At 37.7% G+C, this 21,218-nt stretch overlaps 1 protein-coding gene and 1 long non-coding RNA gene across 2 annotated transcripts in view; one reads left to right on the forward strand and one right to left on the reverse strand.

Annotated features, from left to right (window-relative positions):
- KCNB2 (potassium voltage-gated channel subfamily B member 2) overlaps nucleotides 1–21,218 on the reverse strand; it is a 168,940-nt gene that overhangs the window by 146,985 nt on the left and 737 nt on the right. Inside the window, exon 2 of the mRNA XM_088149247.1 lies at nucleotides 8,556–9,233. Within this exon, the coding sequence (XP_088005373.1) occupies nucleotides 8,556–9,131 (576 nt within the window). The 5' untranslated portion in view covers nucleotides 9,132–9,233. The remainder of the gene's footprint in view (nucleotides 1–8,555; nucleotides 9,234–21,218) is intronic.
- On the forward strand, nucleotides 18,652–20,626 carry LOC112540262 (uncharacterized). Its single transcript, XR_003084331.2, has 3 exons — nucleotides 18,652–18,827; nucleotides 19,606–19,782; nucleotides 19,927–20,626. It is a non-coding gene; the product is annotated as an uncharacterized LOC112540262 (long non-coding RNA).

Consider the following 21,218-nt stretch of genomic DNA (forward strand, 5'->3'; position numbering starts at 1 on the left):
TATTCCTAATTTTCTTATATCAATAGCGTAAGTTGCTAAGAGCAGCACACAAGTCATAGGAATAAACAAGCAAACAAACAAACAAATTAAGGTACATTCTATGCTGCCTATTTTACACTTGGAGATATCAGTTCCCACACTGAAGAAACTAATCAGACCACTGTTGTAAGTTACATTTTTTCCCACAGGGATTTATCCAAACTTACCATTCTATATTTTGAAAGGCACACTTAAAAACAACTGTGTATGCCATCTAAGTGAACAGTTATTTCCTATTATAATCAGGCAAAATTGATGTATGTAGAATATTAAATCCTACAGGGAATATAATTTATTCACTAATTGAGCAATTTATGTTTGGAGGCATATATTTGGCTTTATCAGCTCAATGGATACAGGTAATTACAGCATTACTCCTGTATGGCTTCAATTCTACCCCTGTATGACTTCCTTTCAATCCAGCTGAGTTTGTGAGAAAGATGCTCTGTTTAAGAACTGGAACAGACCTTTCTGATAAGACATTCTTTTTTTCCCACAACTGTGCAATTCTGATGTAGTCAGACTTTAATACACCATAGCAGTGAGGCTTGCAGAGCTGTAAGGTTTGTACCTCGTGTCAAAATATTCCTGTGGAATAGGAGGTAGCTCTCACAAATGCCATGCATTTGCTGGGGTAAACAGCATGCGCGTGCAAACTTCTCCAACCATGCTGTCTTTGGGGATTTGTCTGCCTAAGTGTGTTATTACATCATGCAGATAAGCCAGAGATCACCATGCAAAAGGCAGCACCCAGGAACCTCTTGTGGATTTGCTATGTTCCTAGGAAGTTCCTAGAACATTACTTCTAAAAACCCTATTAATTGCATTGCAATCTTACCTCACTGTTCCAAAGAAAGAAAAGCTAACTACTTAAAATAATGTGTAAGACAACAACATCATTCTGTGACAGGCAGCATCAAATATGCTTGTCTACTTAAATGACACATGCCAACTCAAAGATCCATTTATAAAATGCCAAGCTACTTGACAAATCTTAGATTTAGAATCATTAGCAGCAAAAATATTAGTTACAAAAAGTAATGAACACAGTTTAGAATGTTTTGCTATGGACCTACTAGATCTCTCAGTTTTCAGTGAGGAACTTTTGCTACCGTTTAGTTCATGATATAAAACAAATGTCCTGGAGTTGGGGTTGGGAGATCTAGGTAATCAAATTTACCACATAATTTAAAATGGAAGTCATGATCCAAAGCTCAGTCAAGTGTGAGTATGGAAGAACAAGTTATGTTGCACTGTTCTACTGAAGGCATTATTTCTGTGTTGCTTTAGTCATAAAATAATGCAAAACCAATGGAACCCTATTCATAGCTTATGACAGAAAACACCCCTTTCCTCTGGCAGCGTTCATGAACGGCGTAATCATTGCTTTGGCTGTTGGAAGTCACAGACAGATTGTCTTTTATGGCTCAGTGTCCCAGGTGTTACAGTAACTGAGTTTATAAGGAACTGTCTACAATTAAGGCTACTTTTAGTAAGTATTATGTCTCCCTCCACCCCAAAATATTCAGCAATACAGTACTGTTACCGTATTATAGGAACCAATAATCCCAGCTATGACTCAAAAAGAACCCTTATACATAATTCACCAAGGCATTAAAATGTTGCTAGGGTAAGATAGCTCAGATACTGGGTTTATTTTTTCATAGTTGTGCCAGCTAAAAATAATGCTGAATCATTAGTTACACAATACCTTGCTTAGAAACCACAGACAGTAAATAATATTTTAATATTTGACTTACTAGACCATAGGTACAAGCTTTTAAAAGAAAATCAATTATCAATTGACAGTCTATTGCATTTCTTAATATACAATCTGTGGACCTCACACAAAACTTGTGTGTATTTTCCAATATTAAAGAATACTTTTATTATTGCACTTTAATTATTAAGAATAAATTAATAATTGATTGAGGGAAACTGCTAAGAGATGCTTCTATAGAATGTAAGATGGATATGAATTTGATTGTGGGGACATTCAATAAGTAGAATACCACAGTATACATATAGGGATATAAGGAATGCAGTTGGCAAAGCATGAACCAGTGGTTCCAAGACTAGAGGCTAGAGATGGATCAGTTGCTTTTCAAGGCCATCAAGAGTACATCTGTCGATTTAGAAAGGCAAGAGGAAAAAGGCAGAAGTTAAAACTCTGGGAACAGACCTATACAAGAAGTTTGATTTTTGTGTACTTGCAGTGGACAAATCCTCTGTGTGTATATGGCTTCATTTGCAGTAAAGGAGCTAATTGAGCTGAATCAAGTCTGAGGGCATTCTGCCAGGTAAGCTAATCCTGACCAGGTTAAATGTCTGGAGACTTGAAATTTACAGCTGAACCTAATATGAAGCCTGATAGACCATGAGTTTGTGAATGTCTTTACTAGGACTCCAGTGAAGGTGTTTATTCTCAAGAAAAAACCCAAAAGAAATGATTTCCCCAGGACACATCTTCCATCTTCTCCATTCTGAAATCTATTTTTCCTGTTCTCTGTTCTCCCAATAATAAGCTTTCCTTATTTACAAATCTCGTTCTTTCTGCATGTAAGCAATTGGGAGGGAAATACTAATATGCATGCACAAACACAAAAGAAAATGTTCAGTATACAGTATATCTAAGTCTCTGATTACTACCAGGCAGTTCTACTATTCAATTCCAAATACATCATCCTTCAGTTCCTGTTCTGAGATCTGTCTTAGCATGGATCACCTGGATACCTGACAAATCTATTAGCAAGGCTTTGCTTGATCTTGGATTATGCTAGAATTTATATTTAGAAGTCATAATAAAGGAGAAAGTTCGTCTGAGAGTGCCTACTTTATTCATCCCCTATTGAAAAAACAACAACAAACCTCTACCAGATAATGTAAGAAGTAAGAGCGCATGCTCTCATTAGCGATCAACTTGCTTCAACACAAGTGATTTTTTGAGGGGTGGGGGATAGCCACAAAATTTTTGTACAATGCCAAAAGAACCACTTTTCATATGTATCTTCTTTATGAAATAATAAGCAAGTTGGGAGGAAAGAAAGACTATAACATTGTTAATAGCGCTCCATTTGCTTTATTATCAGGCTAGCTTTATTGCCAGCAGGCTTTCAAATAAAACCTTGTAGTTGTTTGTCTCACTTGGTTTGTCATAGGAACATTGACCTAATTAAGCTCATCACCCAGGTACAAAACAATGGCTATTCTCTAAAATATCCCAATCTACTTACAGAATTTAAAGTTTGTAGCAGTTACCAATTGAGAAAACTGAAATAAACTGAATCGCTGGTACCTTTGTGTCCTGTGGCTGTGCTTTCTAGCACTAAAATAATATAGTTTCAGTTGCATAAATAGAGAGACAGACCCTCATCCAGCATTTGGGCAGCAGGTTAGATATGACAGTCAACCATTTGCTAATCTGATATTATCTGCATAGAAGCTAACTGGATAGTTTACAGAAGACAATCTTTATGGTCTTTATCTTTCCCACATGATCAGTCTGGCCCATCTTCTACTTGTGGGTGCGTGCAACAGCATAAAGAAATCTAAACATGAAATAGTTTGTACTCAGATATAGTGGACATCAGTTCTCACATTCATGGCAGCACTTTTTCTCCAGTTCCCTTGATTATGTGGATCACCACTTCAGCCAAGTCAATTTACAGTTTGATAATATATAGACACAAAGCTTCACTGAAATAAATAAAAAGGTGCACCTACTAGGGAAACAAGAGATCCCTGATTTTAGAAATATTTTAATTAAGGATAAGATGAGCTTATATAGTTGCTAAATGTAAATTAATCTGAATTAAATATTTTAAATCCAGTATAAGTTTAATGGCAGCTAATCAGTTATGATGCTTTTCTTATGGGGTACACTGCAGGCCAGTAAGTGGAGATTTATAAAATAAATGTTCCAAATGAAAAAGAGAAATATTGAAGTAATACTTGCAATCCTTTAAAGGAACTTTAAAGAAGCAATCTAGAGACTATGTTCAGAGAACAGCTAATACCTTCTTATTCATCAGTGAAACAAGGAAAAGACAATTTCATCTTAACTGAAATTGAAGCATAATCTGGGTGCAACATGGATTTCAAAGTTAAAAATAATTTTTGTCAATAAAAAAAAATCCAGAAATATGCTGTAATACAGTATGTGTATCATGTTATATACAGTGAAATCTCATTTTCATATATTCATTGGGAGCAGAGTGTGCCCATTATTGAGGAAAGTCTGTTAAACTGGAGAGTAGGGCATCCCATTTACAAATGATAGAAAACGATACAAATGACAATTTGCTTCATTTGAGAAATGGCATTATGCAAATGACATAAATCACAGTGGACATTTGAGTTTGTGAGGTTACAGTACATGTGAAGTTTGTTGTATTAAGGTCTGATAAAATGAGGTTTCCCTGTATTGTTTCAGGACCATTTGATCATCTGGGAATGGGGAAGTTGTGGCCTTCCAGATGCCACGGATCTCCTAGCAGCAGATGGCCAATGGTGAGACATGCTGGGAATTATCATCTAGCATCAGGTTCCCTTGTTCTTTTTGATTGATGGATTGATTATATGCCATCAAGTCTCTAGTATACATCAATTTCCTGTAGCAGTTCATTGGATATCGTATCAGGACGCCAATGCCAACACTAAAAGCTTAAACCTCAGCATTAGATTCCATCATGCTGGAAGCAAACTCAATTTTATAAGGTCAGTTACAAGTGGACAGGCTTTGCACCATTTTCTGTCTCCACCTATAGCTTTTTAGCCCATGTGAGCTACAACTGAGAACCAGTTTGGTGTAATGGTTAAGGTACTGGATTAGAAATCAGGAGACCATAGTTCTGGTCCTGCCTTAGGTATGAAAACTGGTTGGGTGATTTTGGGAGCCCACCTCCCTCACAGGGTTGCTATTGTGGGGAAAATAGGAAGTGGGAGCAGTATGAACACCGCCTTGAGTTGTACAAAATAAAGGCAGGATATAAATCTAATAAAAGAAAAATACTAAGGCAGTATTATAATCTGGAATATTTTATCACTCTTCCCAAACATATGATCACAATTCAACAGATAGAGTGCAAATTATTGCTTGGAATACCACAGCTGATGTTCATCCTCAGAATCAGAATTATAATAATTACTGCTGAATATATGCTCTGTGCTTCAGAAGAACTACATGAATGACACTATAGCACTTTGAAAGGGAGGAAGTTTCTGAACAATCTCTGAATATTTCGTTCATGCTCCCCAACACAAGAGGGGGGCATAGGTTGGAAAATTATTTGTTTAGAGAGGCCTATACTAACAAAGTTTATTTTATATTTTAGAAACAGAAAGCTAGGATGGTTGCTGTGATTGTAAAATTTAAAATCAGAAACTACCAGTTCTCTGTCTTTTTATTTGCTAAATGTGGGCGCATATTAGAACAATGGAAGCACAGTTTTAGAATAATAAATCATTAATCACAGTTTTAGAATAATAAATCAATAATAAATCACTTCCCTGCATACTCTGAACTGCAGATGAGTGTATCCATGCCAGATCTTAAAAAGTGCACTGTGTTTTTCACTTTAGCTACAGACTGGCTAATAGGCATTAAGGATTCTGATGCTTTATAATTGTATCTATTAGTCAGCATCTTGCTATTTCTTTCAAACCATTTGTCCAAACGGATACAGATTTAAATTGGTACATCGATCATTCCTTCTACATAGGAAACCCTGGAAATGACACTTCTCTGGAGAAGCAGTATTCCCCTCAACAGCTTGTTTGTAGCATCTTTCCAAGGATTTTTTTTCAAAGGAAGCCAAAACTGATAAAACTGACCCAAGCTTGAGATGTAGTTATACAATACTCCCTAAATTACAAACCCAAATTATCCTTTGTCGTTGCATTTTCCAAAGCTAGATTAAGAACAGTAGTATTAGGTAATGTAAAAATCACATCATTACATTTCTCAGACAAGGCTGATTTCATTCAAAGGCCCTCCTCTCCTTATACAATAAAAAGCAGACCAGCTGAACTCTGAAAACGTGACATCAGTGGCTTTTGCATCACTGAGCTATCCATGTTGCAGACAGCGTTTTGATATTGCCTTGCTCTGTAGAGATTTGATGCATCAGGTCAATGACATGGCCCATCTCCCTCAGACTAGTCTCTGGGATCTTAAGTGCAGAGCTAGTTAATAAACTGTAGGAGGGATTCTGGTTAAGCAGAAGCAGCACGTCCAGTTCTGTTTGAACAGTCAGAAGTCGGCACAATCATATACAACAAAGATAAAGCTGACACCTGTTGCTTTCAGATAATAAACTGCTAATCTGATGCACGGAATTACTGTAGCAGAAAGGCAAGTAACTCAGCTTCAGCATCACAGGCAGAAGTGGCTTACCTTTGTGGTGCTAAAAGTTACCCCCCCCCATACACATGTAAGCTTCATTCACTGCCAAACCTGAGATTCCCCCCCCCCCCCATACACACATGAACTACTTAAAGTGCCCTTGTAAGAAAAGATTCACAGCATGCTTCATTGACTCTAAGTGGCAAGAGGAGGAAGAATCAGTCAGGAACCTGTGGCCCTGTCTCTGTGTGTGTGTGCGTGCATATGCCTTCAAGTCAGTTTTTGACTCCTGGTGACTGCCTGGACAAGTCCCTGCAGTGTTCTGAAGTGGTTTGCCTCTGCCTCCTTCCTAGGGCTGAGAAAGAGTGACTCGCTCAAGGTCACCCAGGTGGCTTCATGCCTAAGGCAGGACTAGAACTCCCAGTCTCCTGGTTTCTAGCCTGATGCCTTAACCATTACACCAAACTGGCTCTTTAGGTTTAGCTTTAGCTCCTTCAGGCTTATAGTAACCGCCTACATGCTTGTCAGAGCCCTCAAATCACCAGGGAAGACTTTGGAGTGGCTCTTACAAAAATCTTCCTTGGAAATTAAGCCAGTATAACTTAAATGCGTGTGTGGAGGGGTGGGGTACAACACAATTAAAGGACAGAGAGAAACCTGCTGTCCAGAGAGTTGACTGCTGTAGATTGGTTCCTGTTATTTGTTAAGTAGCCAAAGAAGAAGTCTCCGCATTTTCCTCATGATACAACCGGTGGCTTGATCCTATATTTGTAAAGAAACAGAGCACAACATTTTGTTGCACTGCACACAACATAAAATGTCCAAATGTCCCTCTGTTATAAAAAGATTTCAACACTATTCATTTTCACACCAAACAACAACGATATATTTATGTCTTTCCCAAAGACTACATAGATGCAAAGGGTCTACTAGCTTGCCAGTTTGGGAACAGATTCTTTAACATCAGCCTAAGCATGTGGTAGAGAAAGATGTAAAAAAATATACAGAAGGCATATTTACTTTTAAAATGGTGTCTTGGGCTCAACAGCCTACGATCACCAATTCTACCTCTATGGGGTTCAATCAAAGGAAATACAAACCAAAGTCACAAAGATGTAACAAACACAACCAGTGTACTATGAACAACTGATCTAAGTGGGGAGGTGTTTTTTATCAATAAGACACAATGAGGTATAATGACACGCATATATAGACTTAAATAATACTGGTTGCATTTGAGCTAACAATAATCCAGAATGCTGAAAAAGTGGCTCATCATTGAGAACACACTTGTGCAAAAGGTCCATCAGCCCCTGGTTAACTCTTCTCACTCATGGGAAGAATAAAATTAAGCAGGAACTAATGAGAAACTAAAAGCTTCTTTTGATATTCCAAACTGGAATACTGATTGTCCTTTCCCAAGTAAACCAGACTCTGTACTGGAATGGTAAAATGATTTCCAGTTCCTGGTTCACTAGGAAAGTGAGTCTCCAGGACTGAGATTTTGATTCAATAAGAAGCTATTGCTTCCATTTCCATTTCTGGTGAGTTTTACTGTTCTTGCAAATAAGGGCAATTTGACATCCTTTATGAATGTTGCTCATTAACAATAAGACGGGATGCTTAGCAATTCTGGATTATCATTGCAGTATGCTGTCATTCAATAGTTAGCTTGTACAATGATTCATGAAAGCCAAACACTAATCAAATTACCTTGAAAGTTTTGTTGAGTTCAAAAGGAAGTACTCCTTAGTAAATATGAATTTTAAAAAGTAATACTAAACAAATGTGTGACTTACAAATACAATAACAATCAAGATCCCTTTGGTCTCATGAACATTCTGACTTATTCCTTATTACCTTGCTGATCATAATTGCTCCTACTATACTGAAGGAAACACCCCTGACATTCTATATTGAGTCATATATACCATGGAAAAGAATATGTAAAGTGGCAAACCTCAGAAACCTGATTGCCAGCACAAAGATTCCCCACATAATGTCTCAAAATAAAATATATCCTTCCCCCACCCTAAATTAACAAACACCTCTTCCAGGCGATATAACAATATTCTCTGTAATCCTTATTATAACATATTTAATGAATCATACAGATGCACTGAGACTGATATAAATATGTAATATAAACACATTCTAAAGGATCTGATCCTACCTTTGCAGCCACTGATGAATTGGGTTTTTCCAACAAGTCCCAGAGTTTTTTCCTTTTCTCTGGGCAACAAGCATTATCAAACTCTTCACCTTCTCTTTCTCTCATTGTCTCTGCCTCTCTCCTTAATTCTTCATTCATTTGCTCTTTCTTCTGGTGATATCTTGCCTGGCAACAGGACTCTAAATAGATTTCATCAATCCCCCAATAATCTAGTTCTTGGCCAAAAGAAAGGGCACACATTTCCTCCATCATGTGTAGCTTTCCTGTCCTGTAGAAATTCAGGATAGAGGTGAAAGCACCTGGGTGTCTATCAAAGAAATATTCATTCTCATTAAGATTATAGTCATCACATACTTCTAGTAAAGATTCATTAGTATTGCAGTCTCTGAGCTTCCCTAAGCGTGTCCGTGGAAGTCTATCTAAAGTCCTCCATAGAACTTCATGATTGAGTCCACCTACATTGATTTTCACTCGCCTAGAACATGATTTGCTTCTGATTATGTCCACTGGTTCTGGTGGAAGAGACTGTGTAGACCTTGATGACTTTTTGTTTATTCCTGGAGCCTTTTCGGCCATCCTGATAAGGAAGTAGCAGCAAAGCCAGAGTCCTTTAGAGAATTAAAGTTGACTGAGATGGTAAGTTAGGTCCTTGTTAGATAAGTTCTTCCACTTCTGAAGCTGAAAAGGGGAAAAGTCACATTTTACCATATGTAAAGCAAAATAGCAACTCTCAATGCTATAATAAATAGACAAAGTTTTAACCAGGAGCATTCACTTCTGATAATACTCTTACAGGATCATGTAACATTATTGTTAATGTTGGCTACATGTATTTTTTAAGGGAAAGGGAAAGCAACTTCTGCAATGCTGAAAAATAATGTGCAAACCAGTTCCTCAAAACAATGGAATGGTATTATCGGAGAATGGTTAGGTAGAAATGCAAGCATACTGCATATTTAGCAGCAATTTGCTGAAGGAGCTTTAGGAGAAAAATATCATTTGTTCATCTATATTAAATACAAATGTCCCTAGTTAAACAAGCCCTTACTGCTTGTCTCTGTCCCTAGGCCCTGGGTTAGAGTGGGTGATGGACCCTAGTGTAAAGTTCTGGTCTGGATGTGTGATGATGATTTTTTTCCCAGACTTTCTTTTTTGACGGCATAGTCTATCTTTCTACTGTGTTTTTATTCTTGTATTTTGTAAGTTGCCCAGAGTTGTAACAGATTGGGGCAGGCTATGAACCTCCTAAACAAACAAAGAAAGAAACCAACAACAATATTTTATTTACCATATTTTTTTTTCATAGTATAAGAAATCATTTCCATTCCTCTAAGAATTAGCAAGGATTGCCCTCCATCAATCAATGATGATACAAAGAAATTGCTTTAATCACATTTATATTTATTTTCAGACAAAAAGATTATTCATTCAATGTGAATGGACAGATGGAGAAATAAAAAGGTATTATAAAACTCAATTACATTATTGCTATGAACACTGACATGCAAATATCATTAGCTGTTTCATTATATATATTATATATTAATTTACATCATTGCAAAAACTTAGTTTTGTTGTAAAAAGAAAGGTCCATCCTGCCTTCCTGCCTGCCTTCCGTGAAACGCCTTCCTGATTTTTTTAACAAAGAGGAAGAAAAAAATTGTTCAAAACATCTAAATATACAAAGAACTTAATTCTCTGCATTGATCTTCACTTGACATCTTGTGAAAATAAATGTTGTATCAACTCAATAGTGTTCTTGGCTTTATTCTTCTTTTCCTTTGAAGGAGCTGTCCTTTCCCTGAAGGTGTGAATGTTATAGGATATATATCATAGAACCTGGTGTTTTCCAAATGTCTTCTACTATAGTTTACATTACTGGAAGTAGCATGGGTGACAGGAGCTCTACAAAATGTATCTGAGGAACACCAGTTTGCAAAAGGCTGCCATAGACAAGCTAGTCAACCTAAATATGTCCAGAAACGATGCTCCAAACCTGGAGATAATTTCTGAAGGGAGAGAACTGATTGTATAAAAGATTTGGGAAATGTTTACTGTTTTATGTTACAGAAGTGAAACTACTACTCTATGTTGCTTTGTTAATCTTTCAGATTTTTTTCCTCATTTGCAGTTCCTTTTCTACCCCAAAACACTATTAGAATATGATTACATCAAGAAACAGTAAACTTCCAAAGGAGATTTGGAGCCAAAGGGAGGTATACAGTAAATTTATATGCTGTTATTTCACCAAAAGCTTATTGTTTTTAACTCTTTAAAATGTTACTTTAAAGGAAATAAGCATTGATTTGGGATACTGTGATCCAATATTGGCACTGCTCTTGTGTGTTCCCATGATGCCCCCGGCTTCCAGCACTCTTCTCACGCTAAGACGATTAATTTCAGAAGTTCATTGGTTAGCTGATGCTACAGAAAAAAAGCCACACTGAATATAGTTTTGCTGTTGCCTCTGTAGCTCAGAGCAACTGGTTCCCCATTCGTGGGAAATCTTGACTTGTCTTGCATCCCAGCTCCTGGGATTTTTCCTTCCCTCCTAAACCAGAAGTCCCATGGGGTCTTGCCATCAATTCCCAACACTCTAAGGCAGTGTTTCTCAACCTCCACAACTTTAAGATGTGCAGACTTCCACTCCCAGAATTCTCCAGATTTCAATTCTGCAGTATTTTTTCATTCTTATGGTAAAGGCTCCTATGGCATCTTTATATTTTTAGTTTATTTGATGTACTGTAATCTAGTTTAAGACACAGTTGTAACAATGAGTCATGCTTTGCAAAGCAGTAGAATGATCTTTTGTTGCTTAGCTAACTGGCTGCCTGTCGTGGGTCATCATTAATACTTGTCCCTTCATCTAACAAGTGAGATCACCTCTCCACCACCACCACAATGCATTATACAAGTGTTTCTCAATCACAGCAACTTTAAGATGTATGGACTTTAATTCTGGGAGTTGAAGTTTACACAAAATTGCTGAGGTTGCGAAACACTGCGTTACAGTATACTATACTCTCACCATATGAAACTTACTTCTTTCTCACCTGTCCTAAAATATGAGTGATCAGAGATCTCCATGCTTTGAAATATTATTAAGGGCCTGCCATTTTAATTTCTATTATAATTGTTATGTATATAACAGGTATCTATATATAGAGATATAAACACACATACATACATACATATATACATACATATATACATATATATATATATACACACACGCGCGCACACACACGTAAAGTTTTTCAGATTTACTTAATCATGACTATTCCTTGCCCACTGATTTTTCCTCAAAGTTTCTGGGTGAGAAAAAAACAACTTTGTCTGGTACTCCGACTTGGCATACCTTAGCAGGATACAATGGAAAACAAGGGAATGTCACAAACTGGCCCTTTGGGATTGCTTCCTTTTGAGCAGCAATTGCACAGCTTTTGTCAAAATCTAGAATACAGCATAAATATATATAAAAGGCTATTCTATCTTTAGAATCCAATTTTTATGCATTAGATTACAGTAAGACATCACTGATCTCATCAGATATAGCCCGACATAACTGAATTTTGACTGGTGACAAATTACAACCACTCCTACATTTTCTGTGGCTACCACAGCTGCTGCTCTTATTATTATAGAACAATGTTTCTCATCTTCAGGAACTTTAAGATGTGTGGACTTCAACTCCCAGAATTCCCCAGCCAGTATGCTAGCTGAGGAATTCTAGGTGTTGAAGTCCACACATCTTAAAGTTCACAAGGTTAAGAAACACTGCTATAGAATCATAGTCCTTTTATACTAAAGCTGCACAAATGTATAGAGAAATATATTGGTGTATTGGTACAATATAAATCAGGTAACATAGAATAAATAGATTTCTGGTACTATGAATAATGCACATCATTGTTACACTATTACTTGTTTATTTATATACATTGTTAGCTCGCTTTATTTTAGCAAAAGAAAGCAAAGCAACTAACATAAGTGAAAGACACAAAACTTTTTTAAAGAAAACTCTAGCCCTCTATAATTTGAAATGCAGCAATTATGGAAACAGAATGAGAAATTCCTCTACAATCAATGGGAGTCCATTTTATTGGGTGGCTGGAACCTCTGTGCTAAAGTAGGCATAACAGAGTTGATCCTGTTTTGACTCAGAAGTAAAGACCAAAAATATCAAAACAATGACCATAAAAAACAAGAACAAAGCTACTGCAGCAACAGTGACTGACATGATATCAGTGTTTCTAGGTACGCCATCATTACCCGCTATCACTGTCTCGCATTAGCCGTGCAGAGAAGAAACCAAACAACACAGTGGTAGGCCAAATGATGAGCCAAGCCAGTATATCCCTCTATACACCATTAAGCAGACAGAAAGCAATCTCTCTATAGTCATGAACCTCAAGGATCCCAACAGACAGGAAAAATATCAACGCAATTGTCAAACACATCTCCTGCCATCATTACGAGGCCCAGCTACGAACTGTGCAGAGGCTCCATTCAATAATTTCCCCTTCAAGAATTACAACTACTGTACACGCATGCTCCCTCCATCCACACCTTGTCCCTGACTTGATTTGCTCTCTCTCTTTCTCCAATTTCCATGCAACCCTAACTTAACTGGAAACTCCTAGCCAAGATTCAGATCCCCATCCCTGGTAGAAATCAGTTTATGATTTCTATGCCAGTGGTGTTACATATTGCTATTCTTCCATGACACTCCAAAACTGACTGCCCGAGGCAGCTTCCTCTCTGTGCTTAGGCAATTTGTGTAGTTCACAGTTTGAGATGGAAAACATTTAGATGTCACACTTTGAGTCATGGTCTCCTTTTCACTGACTTACCTTGGCAGTGTCCTCTTGCAGCCTTAGGTGCAGCCGTAACACTGGAATTCCTGTTGGCTGAACCCTGAAGGTTGTTGTTCCAGTTCTGAGAAGGCAAGCATGTGTTAGAGGCCTTTGAATTGCCTGGAAGGTTTGGCTGCTCACTGTTTCTGCACCCACTGGCAGGTGTTAAAGATCTCAGAGGAATGCTTAATATTTGAGGGCAAGGAAGAATAAATGAAATTTCCAGTGGATCAAGCAGGAAATTCACTGGGTGATCTCTCGATCTCTCTCTCTCCTGGATCTCAGAATACAGGAGTCAGAAGAAGATTAGTCTAGCCTCGCAGACCTCTCCAGTTTAAACTCCAGTAACTCCAGGCAGAGTTAGAAAATCCCTATCTGCTTTCTAACTGTGCCAGTTGGTGTCAAAAATACTGGGTTACATGCCTCGGGTGTAGAAACTTCCTATCCTGCTAAGCTACAGGTCCCTTCTCCTGTCTAATTTGTCTATCTTGCAATATTTATATCTAATCAGTTTCTACCCAAGTTTTATGTTCCCCCCATTAAAAAAAAAAAAAAAAACCCTCTTCCCAGAGCAGTTTACAAAATGTATAACAAGGAGATTTTTTTTAAAAAAAAAGAAGCATCAGTTAAAGCACACATTTATTTATTTATTTATCATATTTATATGGCCACCCATCTCATGAAACGTGACTCTAGGCAGTGTACGTGAATAGCACATAAATAAAATGCTGAGCATTAAGGGCAGATATGATGAAATCATACACACTATTTTAGGAACTGAATTTTCCAGCAATGTGACACCACCACTGAGGAGGTCCCATCTTGGATCCTTGACAATTTGAATGGCATGAATGAAAGGCTAAAGAGCAAGCCACCAGTCATTCTCACTAACTTTGTTTGGTAAAAAACAACAACGGAAGGATCAATGAAGAGAACTGGGGATCAGAATCTTGTACTCAAGTTTTTTGTCTCCATCTAGACTTCACAAAGCTTCCACATCAGTTTTCTTCCTGAAAAGCTGACTTTGACATTTTCATTTTCTATGTTCACAGATAATTATTTTTCTGTTTTTCTAATGTTAATGAGTACTCAAGGTTACATTGTGCCTTGGAATTAAGATCACCACATACTGGCTCTTATTCTGAATAAATGTACCTAAGACTGGGCTGCCAATCTTTCACTGAAGTCTTAAATCCACAAGATTATAGCCTGATTCTGTGCCTACTAATGTATAATTTTGTTTTCCCCTGCACAATAATCATAGGATGAATACTACCATTTATGCATTTCTCATATTTTTAAAAAAATATGATTAAATTTATTTAGCTGTAATACAAAATAGTCTTAATAAAGGTTCTATAAGGATCTAAGCCAGACTTCTCTGACTTGCCATCTAAAAGGACTGGCTTTTGACTCCCATAATCCCAAGCATTTTGGATTACTGAATAAAAATACCATCCAACTGGTTGACTCCGCCAATATGAAGCAGAACATTTTCTTCAACCTGTGTGCCCATATATTTATTAACAAGTTTATTAAACTTATACTCTTGGCTATTGAAATGTCTTGGCAATTTATAGCAAAACCACAGGTCCTAAAATCCCAGACTTAAACCACATATATTAAAATCAAAATTAAAAGAAACAAATATTAAAATAAATTTATCATATTCAAAACATATGCTTTTAGGGCCTTTTGATAAGCCGGTGTCAGCCTTGCAAGGTAGTCCAGACAAGAAGCACGCCCATAAGTACTTGCTCTACTTTATTGGAGTAAACAGAATCTTGGAAGTCTGAAAGTACATTTCTCCCCATTGCCTTTACAGCCCAAGAAACTAGGGAGGGTCCCTTCTGAGATATTTGCCACATCCAGATTCCTTCTATTGTTGGCCACAATAGTGGTGATATCCCCAGAGACACTGCCAATAAAACTCTGGGCATGAGAAAGGTATGTTAACTGATTTATTTGGTACGAAACAAAGCGGGGTCCCTCTCCCAAGAGAAGGAACCCCCATTCGTGCGTGTAAAACTTTTTATACCCGTGACAGCCTGCCACCTATTAGTTACCTCCTTGCACAAACGTTCTGAAGCTTTACTTATATAAGCATTGACTTCCTTCTGACCAAATAAGGTCTTTCCACTCCCTAAGATGTGGAATTATGTAACTGGTGGCATTGTTTTTAATATGCTAATGGGCTCTTTGGTGACCTCTGTTCAAGGATGTCTCCTGCTCTCCTCACTGGTCTAATCCCATTCCAGACAGCCTTTTCTACACTGCTGGCAGGTACAGTACTCACTTCCTGGGTCACCGCCCTCACTATGGGCTAAGCTGTGGCTCGGCTGTGGTTCTTCCTCCTGTCTCCCAAGGTCATCCCCACATACCATTACAGCTGGCAAACAGGCCAGTTTAGCATAGTCCAGAGAATGGAAGAGGCTGTAGAAAAGGCACACACCTGAACTGGAATAAAATAAGCCTGTGACAACTGCTGTGTTTACAGTCTTACCAGAAATGGGTTTATTACTAAGGAAATGACTGAGCTTCTTATGGATCACTGCTTCTACATTGATTAAGTCTCATAAAAAGCATTCACCAAAAAAAGCAGCTTAGCATGAATGGAGTCTCAAGTTAGGCTGCTCCTTCACAGTTGGAAGATGGTAAACTCTGAAGGATCTTTCATGGCTTGCAACTACCCAGTTACCATGAGGCCTGCATATGTGGGTGGCCCTCCATTGCTACGATCACTTAAAACAATCTCTCAACTTTACTAACAGGAAAAGAAAAAGTAGACTTAGTCAAAGGGTAACCATTTAAAGTCCATTTCCTCTTAAACATGAAGTATGATTAAGACCCATAAGCTTAAAGTATTCATGTATGCATCTACAATTATTATGTGGTAAAACAAAAAAAAAATTATACCAATTGCAGTTTTTCAAAAAAAATCAGTAAAAATATTATTGTACATTGTTGTTTAAATACTGCATTTTCCCAAACAGATGTTAAAATGGAAATTCAACCAATCTGTTGTGGAGAATCTGCAATAAAATATTGCTGGCTGGGGAATTCTGGGAACTGAAGTCCACACATCTTAAAGTTGTCAAGGTTGAGAAACCCTGTTCTAGCCAGTCAGCCATGACTATTTCCAGGATCCTGTATTATGTTTTCCCACACACATTTTTCATCTCTCCTAAACATCAATGAGCATGGTATGACATGAGCTGTTTTTGTTCTCTATCTTCCTCTCATCCTTTTTTCCTAAAGTATATAGTATATGTATTAAGGCTACATGATGCTCTACATGGCAGCCATGTGATCCTGGGAAACAATAAAGCTGCTTTAAAGAGTTGCAGACAGGTGTTATGTGTGCATTTTTTTCACACTCCAAAACACATAATTTTTCCAGTTATTTCCAAGGTACTTCATAGCCCTAATGCTGTATATATGTCTTTACCCAACTGTGTTCCTCTCTCTTGAATATGAGCCTTGCCTTTTTGGCTATCTAAAGAACCATACTGAAACAATAGGTTTGCTAATAGCGTATACTGTAATTCAAATATATGCAGTCACAGAAGCTTTTAAAATGTACTACAGAGATTATAGAATGCAAAAATAAAAGTTATAGATGGCTGCTGATCAGTCCAGATTTTTTATCTATACATCTATTCATACAGATTAACAGTATTCAATATAAGAGATATGGATTGTTATTGAGCTTATATTCTGCCCTTCTAAACAACAATTTAGTAGAATGGACTACAAGTAGGAAGGACTACTGCAACACATATTACATGAGGTTACCTTTGGACAGCATCTGGAAGCTACAGCTGGAGCAGAATGCAGTCGCACAGTTATATGCGCATGTTACATTTCTGCTCCTCAAGTTGCACCAGTATGCGGAAGGTTTAATTCAAGGTGCTTGTAATGACCCATAAAGCCCTTCATTGCATGGGGCTGTGTTATTTGAAGGACCACCTCCCCCCCCCATGATTATGTCTCTCCATCCCATCAGGTCTGTCAAAAGAGGCATGCTCCAGGACCCATCTGTAAGGGAATGTCATCTGGTGGGGCCCAGGAAGAGTCTTTTCTGCTGTGGTATCCGCCCTTTGGAACATCATCCCTCCAGAGATTAGACTGGCCTCTACCCTACTGGCTTTTTACAAGGCAATAGTTATGTTAATTGTTGGTGGTCGTTTTTGTACCCTGGCTGCTGATTGTGATTTTATGATTTTTACAGGATATATATACATATACATTTTTTTTTCACGTAGCTCTGTTAGCCACCCAGAGTCATGAATGTGAGCCATATAACTAGAATTAATAAATAAATAAATATTTTGAAAAAGTACAATGTATACTTTTTTAAATCATGTTTAAAACAAAACTACAATAGTTGCTTATTTATTTAAACCTTTATACCCACCCAAACTTTTCGATCGGGGAAGCACAACTTCTTCCAGACTGAGGACAGGACTTGGCTTTTGAGTGATGTGCCCCTCTCCAAAAATTAGTGGGTTGGGCTATAGGGAAACCTATCTTGAACTCCTTTTAGTTACTTAAAATATAGTTAGTATGATTATTCCCCCGTCATCTATTCAATATTTCCCCCCTTTTGTCACATTAAATATTACAGCTTATTAACAGGTTTTGAAGGCTTTGGGTAGCTGCTGAAAAAGTTTGGGGGGGGTTCTATGCAACCCTCAGACCTTAGACTGATTCTGTGCTCTACAACTTTCTGGGGAGCTACAATACAATAGCATAAAACTAAATTAGAGGGAAAAGGTAGAAAAACATGCAGTAAGAAGTAGGCAGATGCAGCAGCTAAAATGAGACAACAAATAAATTTTGCACTCCCAGTGAAGCAAATGCCTTCCTAAATAGTCTGCCATATTTCAGGTGCAGCCACTAAAACAGTGTTTCTCAACCTTGACAACTTTAAGATGTGTGGACTTCAACTCCCAGAGTTGGCTGAGGAATTCTGGGAATTGAAGTCCACACATCTTAAAGTTGTCAAGGTTGAGGAGCACTCCACTAAAAAGCCCCATTGGCCAGGACTTCACAACGGTGTTCTGTTAAAAGTTTCTCTATCAAATCTTAGGATGCAGGCAGGCAAGTATGGAGAAAGGCAATTCTTCAAAGATATTCTGGACTTAAGCTCTTAAGGACTTTAAAGACAATCATTAACGTGTTGAACTGGAAACAAACTGATAACTAGAACAGCCCTTGAGTGACAAGTGAAGTATGAGTCTGCATGCAAGCCATATTGGTAGTAAAACTCCAGAGGGAATATTGTTTTTCCCTGCAATACCACAACAAGCAAACTAATATACTTTTCATAATTATGTCATCTGATGCAACAACTTTTAACAGCACTGAATCTTCTTTCTTCCATAAGGCCAAATCAGATTGTACAACAAGAGAGGTAAGTCTATTGACAGATTGCTGCTACGTTTCCAAGCACTGTACTGTAGCTAGAGGCATTGTATGAATTCAACTGCATTTCTTTTGTTAAATTTTCAGCAACATTTATATTTTGCTTTCTGAAGTGGTTATTATCAAATCTGTAATCATCAAAGCCAAGATCTGAAGGATTCAATTCAGGTCTTCTGAACTAATTTTCCAAATCAAAGCATTAAATATATGGAAGGAAGATTCAGACCTTAAAAACAGAACACCTTAACTTTAAAAGGGTCTTATATAGTGGGAATATTTATATAGAGATGTTTCTATGCATATTAAAAAAAAGAGGCAGCAAGAGAATATAACTGTCATGTATACATATATTATTGTAAGTGTTAAGGTATTACAATATTAGACTCTTTGTTTGTTTCCTCTCTGTATCTGGTGTAATGTATAGTATAGATACATAAGCCCAGAGATACATAAGGAGATAATCTTTTCTCGAGTAGTCTTCAGTAATATCAAAAGGTCTTCAGTTTTTCAGAAAATATAATCTTTGTTCTATATTTTGAACAGTGAACTGTACAGTCTTCTCTAAAATGTTATAATAACATAAATGTAAAGCAGAATTCCAAAGTGTTCCTAGCTAAAAAAAGTTTGTGAAACATTCTTCCCTCAGAAATGAATGCATGCTAACCATACATTTTATGTGCTGAAAATCAAGGAACAAAGCAAACAACATGAACTATAAGCACTCCAGTGAAGATTTTTTACATCTATTTTTTCCTCCACATTTTTAGATGCTGAGCTGCAAGATGCCAATCAAGCTTATAAAAACAGCGGTAATAGAAATAAGCATCATGAATGTTCCATCAAACCAAAATATTCAAACGAAAGTAGAAACACTTGGAGCATCATTCCTTTCCTGATGCAAATGACAAGATGTTTTGACAATTATCAGAAAAAGCCAAGTACAGGTGGGTAAACACTTATTATAACAATGATAATTGAATAGGGAAAGACTGGTGCATTGAAAACATTTAATAAAGTAGCTGAAAATACAGGGTGGAGTTTTAAAGATAAATTGGATGTGTTTGATTAAAAAATGTGTTTGGTTTTAGGCGGTACCTCACTGTTCCAATCAAAATCTTCACCAGGTTCTTCAGAAAAGCTTTTCACCACACCCACTTTATGACCATTACTCAACCCATGATCATCACAGGCACACTAACCTGGGATTGTGTTTTGAGGAAAAGCTTAGGGCAGATCTTCTTCCTTTTCTTGCATGAACCTCAGTTCAGAGTTCTGAGAGCCAGCCAAACTCTTTCGGTCTTAGAAGCCAAGGTCTCTCAAGCCTCTAGCTGGTCTCTCTCTTCAGAAGCCTGCCCACTTTGCTGCTCTTCTTCTCCTATTAAACTGGCCCTGGCAGCTTTTCGGCATTACTGTACAGGGAAGGATTATTGACTGAAGTCTGTTTCTCTTAGAGGTAGGAGCTTGATAGCTGTTTATTTGCAAAGTGACAGTACTGCCTCTTGACAATGTTAATGCTGCCTTCAGAGGCAAGGCAGCGAGCAGGAATTTCTATTCTTTCTTTCTTTATTTGTATGGATATAAGCAGCTGGACTCTGGGGGGGCAAGTTAAAATGTCAAAGGAACTGTAAAATACACTTTATTTTTGTATTAATGCTTATGTAACTGAACTTGAAATAAATCCAAGAATACTATAAAGATGGTCAACATGTATGTAAGTAGTATACATGGTTTTATTGGTCCTCAAGTTTGTTTTAGGTAAAAAGATGCTCAACTGCATAAATACTGAAAGGAGTGTGTTGCACATCACTCAAATAAAAGTACACCGCTCAGTAACACAGCTTGCACATATATCTAACACTCATATGGGCATTTTACAACTTGCAAATTATTCCCCTTTAACATACCTTGGTTTAAGAAGGGGGGAGATTTTTTTCTCCCTTATTCCTGCTCTTTGGAACATCGGCGACTCAAATGAAATCCACAGGATGAAGAAAAGGCAGGTATTTTAATGACCATCTCAGTGGCCACGAGGGCTTATATTCCCCATTTTTGACAGCTCGGGAAGCATGTCCTCCTCACTATGCATGTCGCCGTTTGTTAGGGGTCCACGTTACACGGGAAATCACCCCAATCCGACCACGGATTCAGGGAGGCATGGGGTGTCTGTAAAACCAGCTCTCGGGGCATAGAAACTGACTCCCTCTCCGCCTTTCAAAAAAAAAAAGCAAAACAAAACACTTTTCTGGGCATTCCTTAAACAAGAAAGAGGGGGAGGGGAGGAAAAGAGCCCCCCCTCACGCCCCCCTGCTTCTAAATCATACCTGAAGGCATCTCCCTGCACTTAGCTGCTACTTGGAGCCATATGTCAACTATCTGCGGG

Source organism: Python bivittatus, unplaced genomic scaffold (genome assembly GCF_059951505.1).
Source record: "Python bivittatus isolate LINGU-HERP-01145 unplaced genomic scaffold, Pbiv_v1 ctg000590_np1212, whole genome shotgun sequence".
NCBI classification, from domain to species: domain Eukaryota; kingdom Metazoa; phylum Chordata; class Lepidosauria; order Squamata; family Pythonidae; genus Python; species Python bivittatus.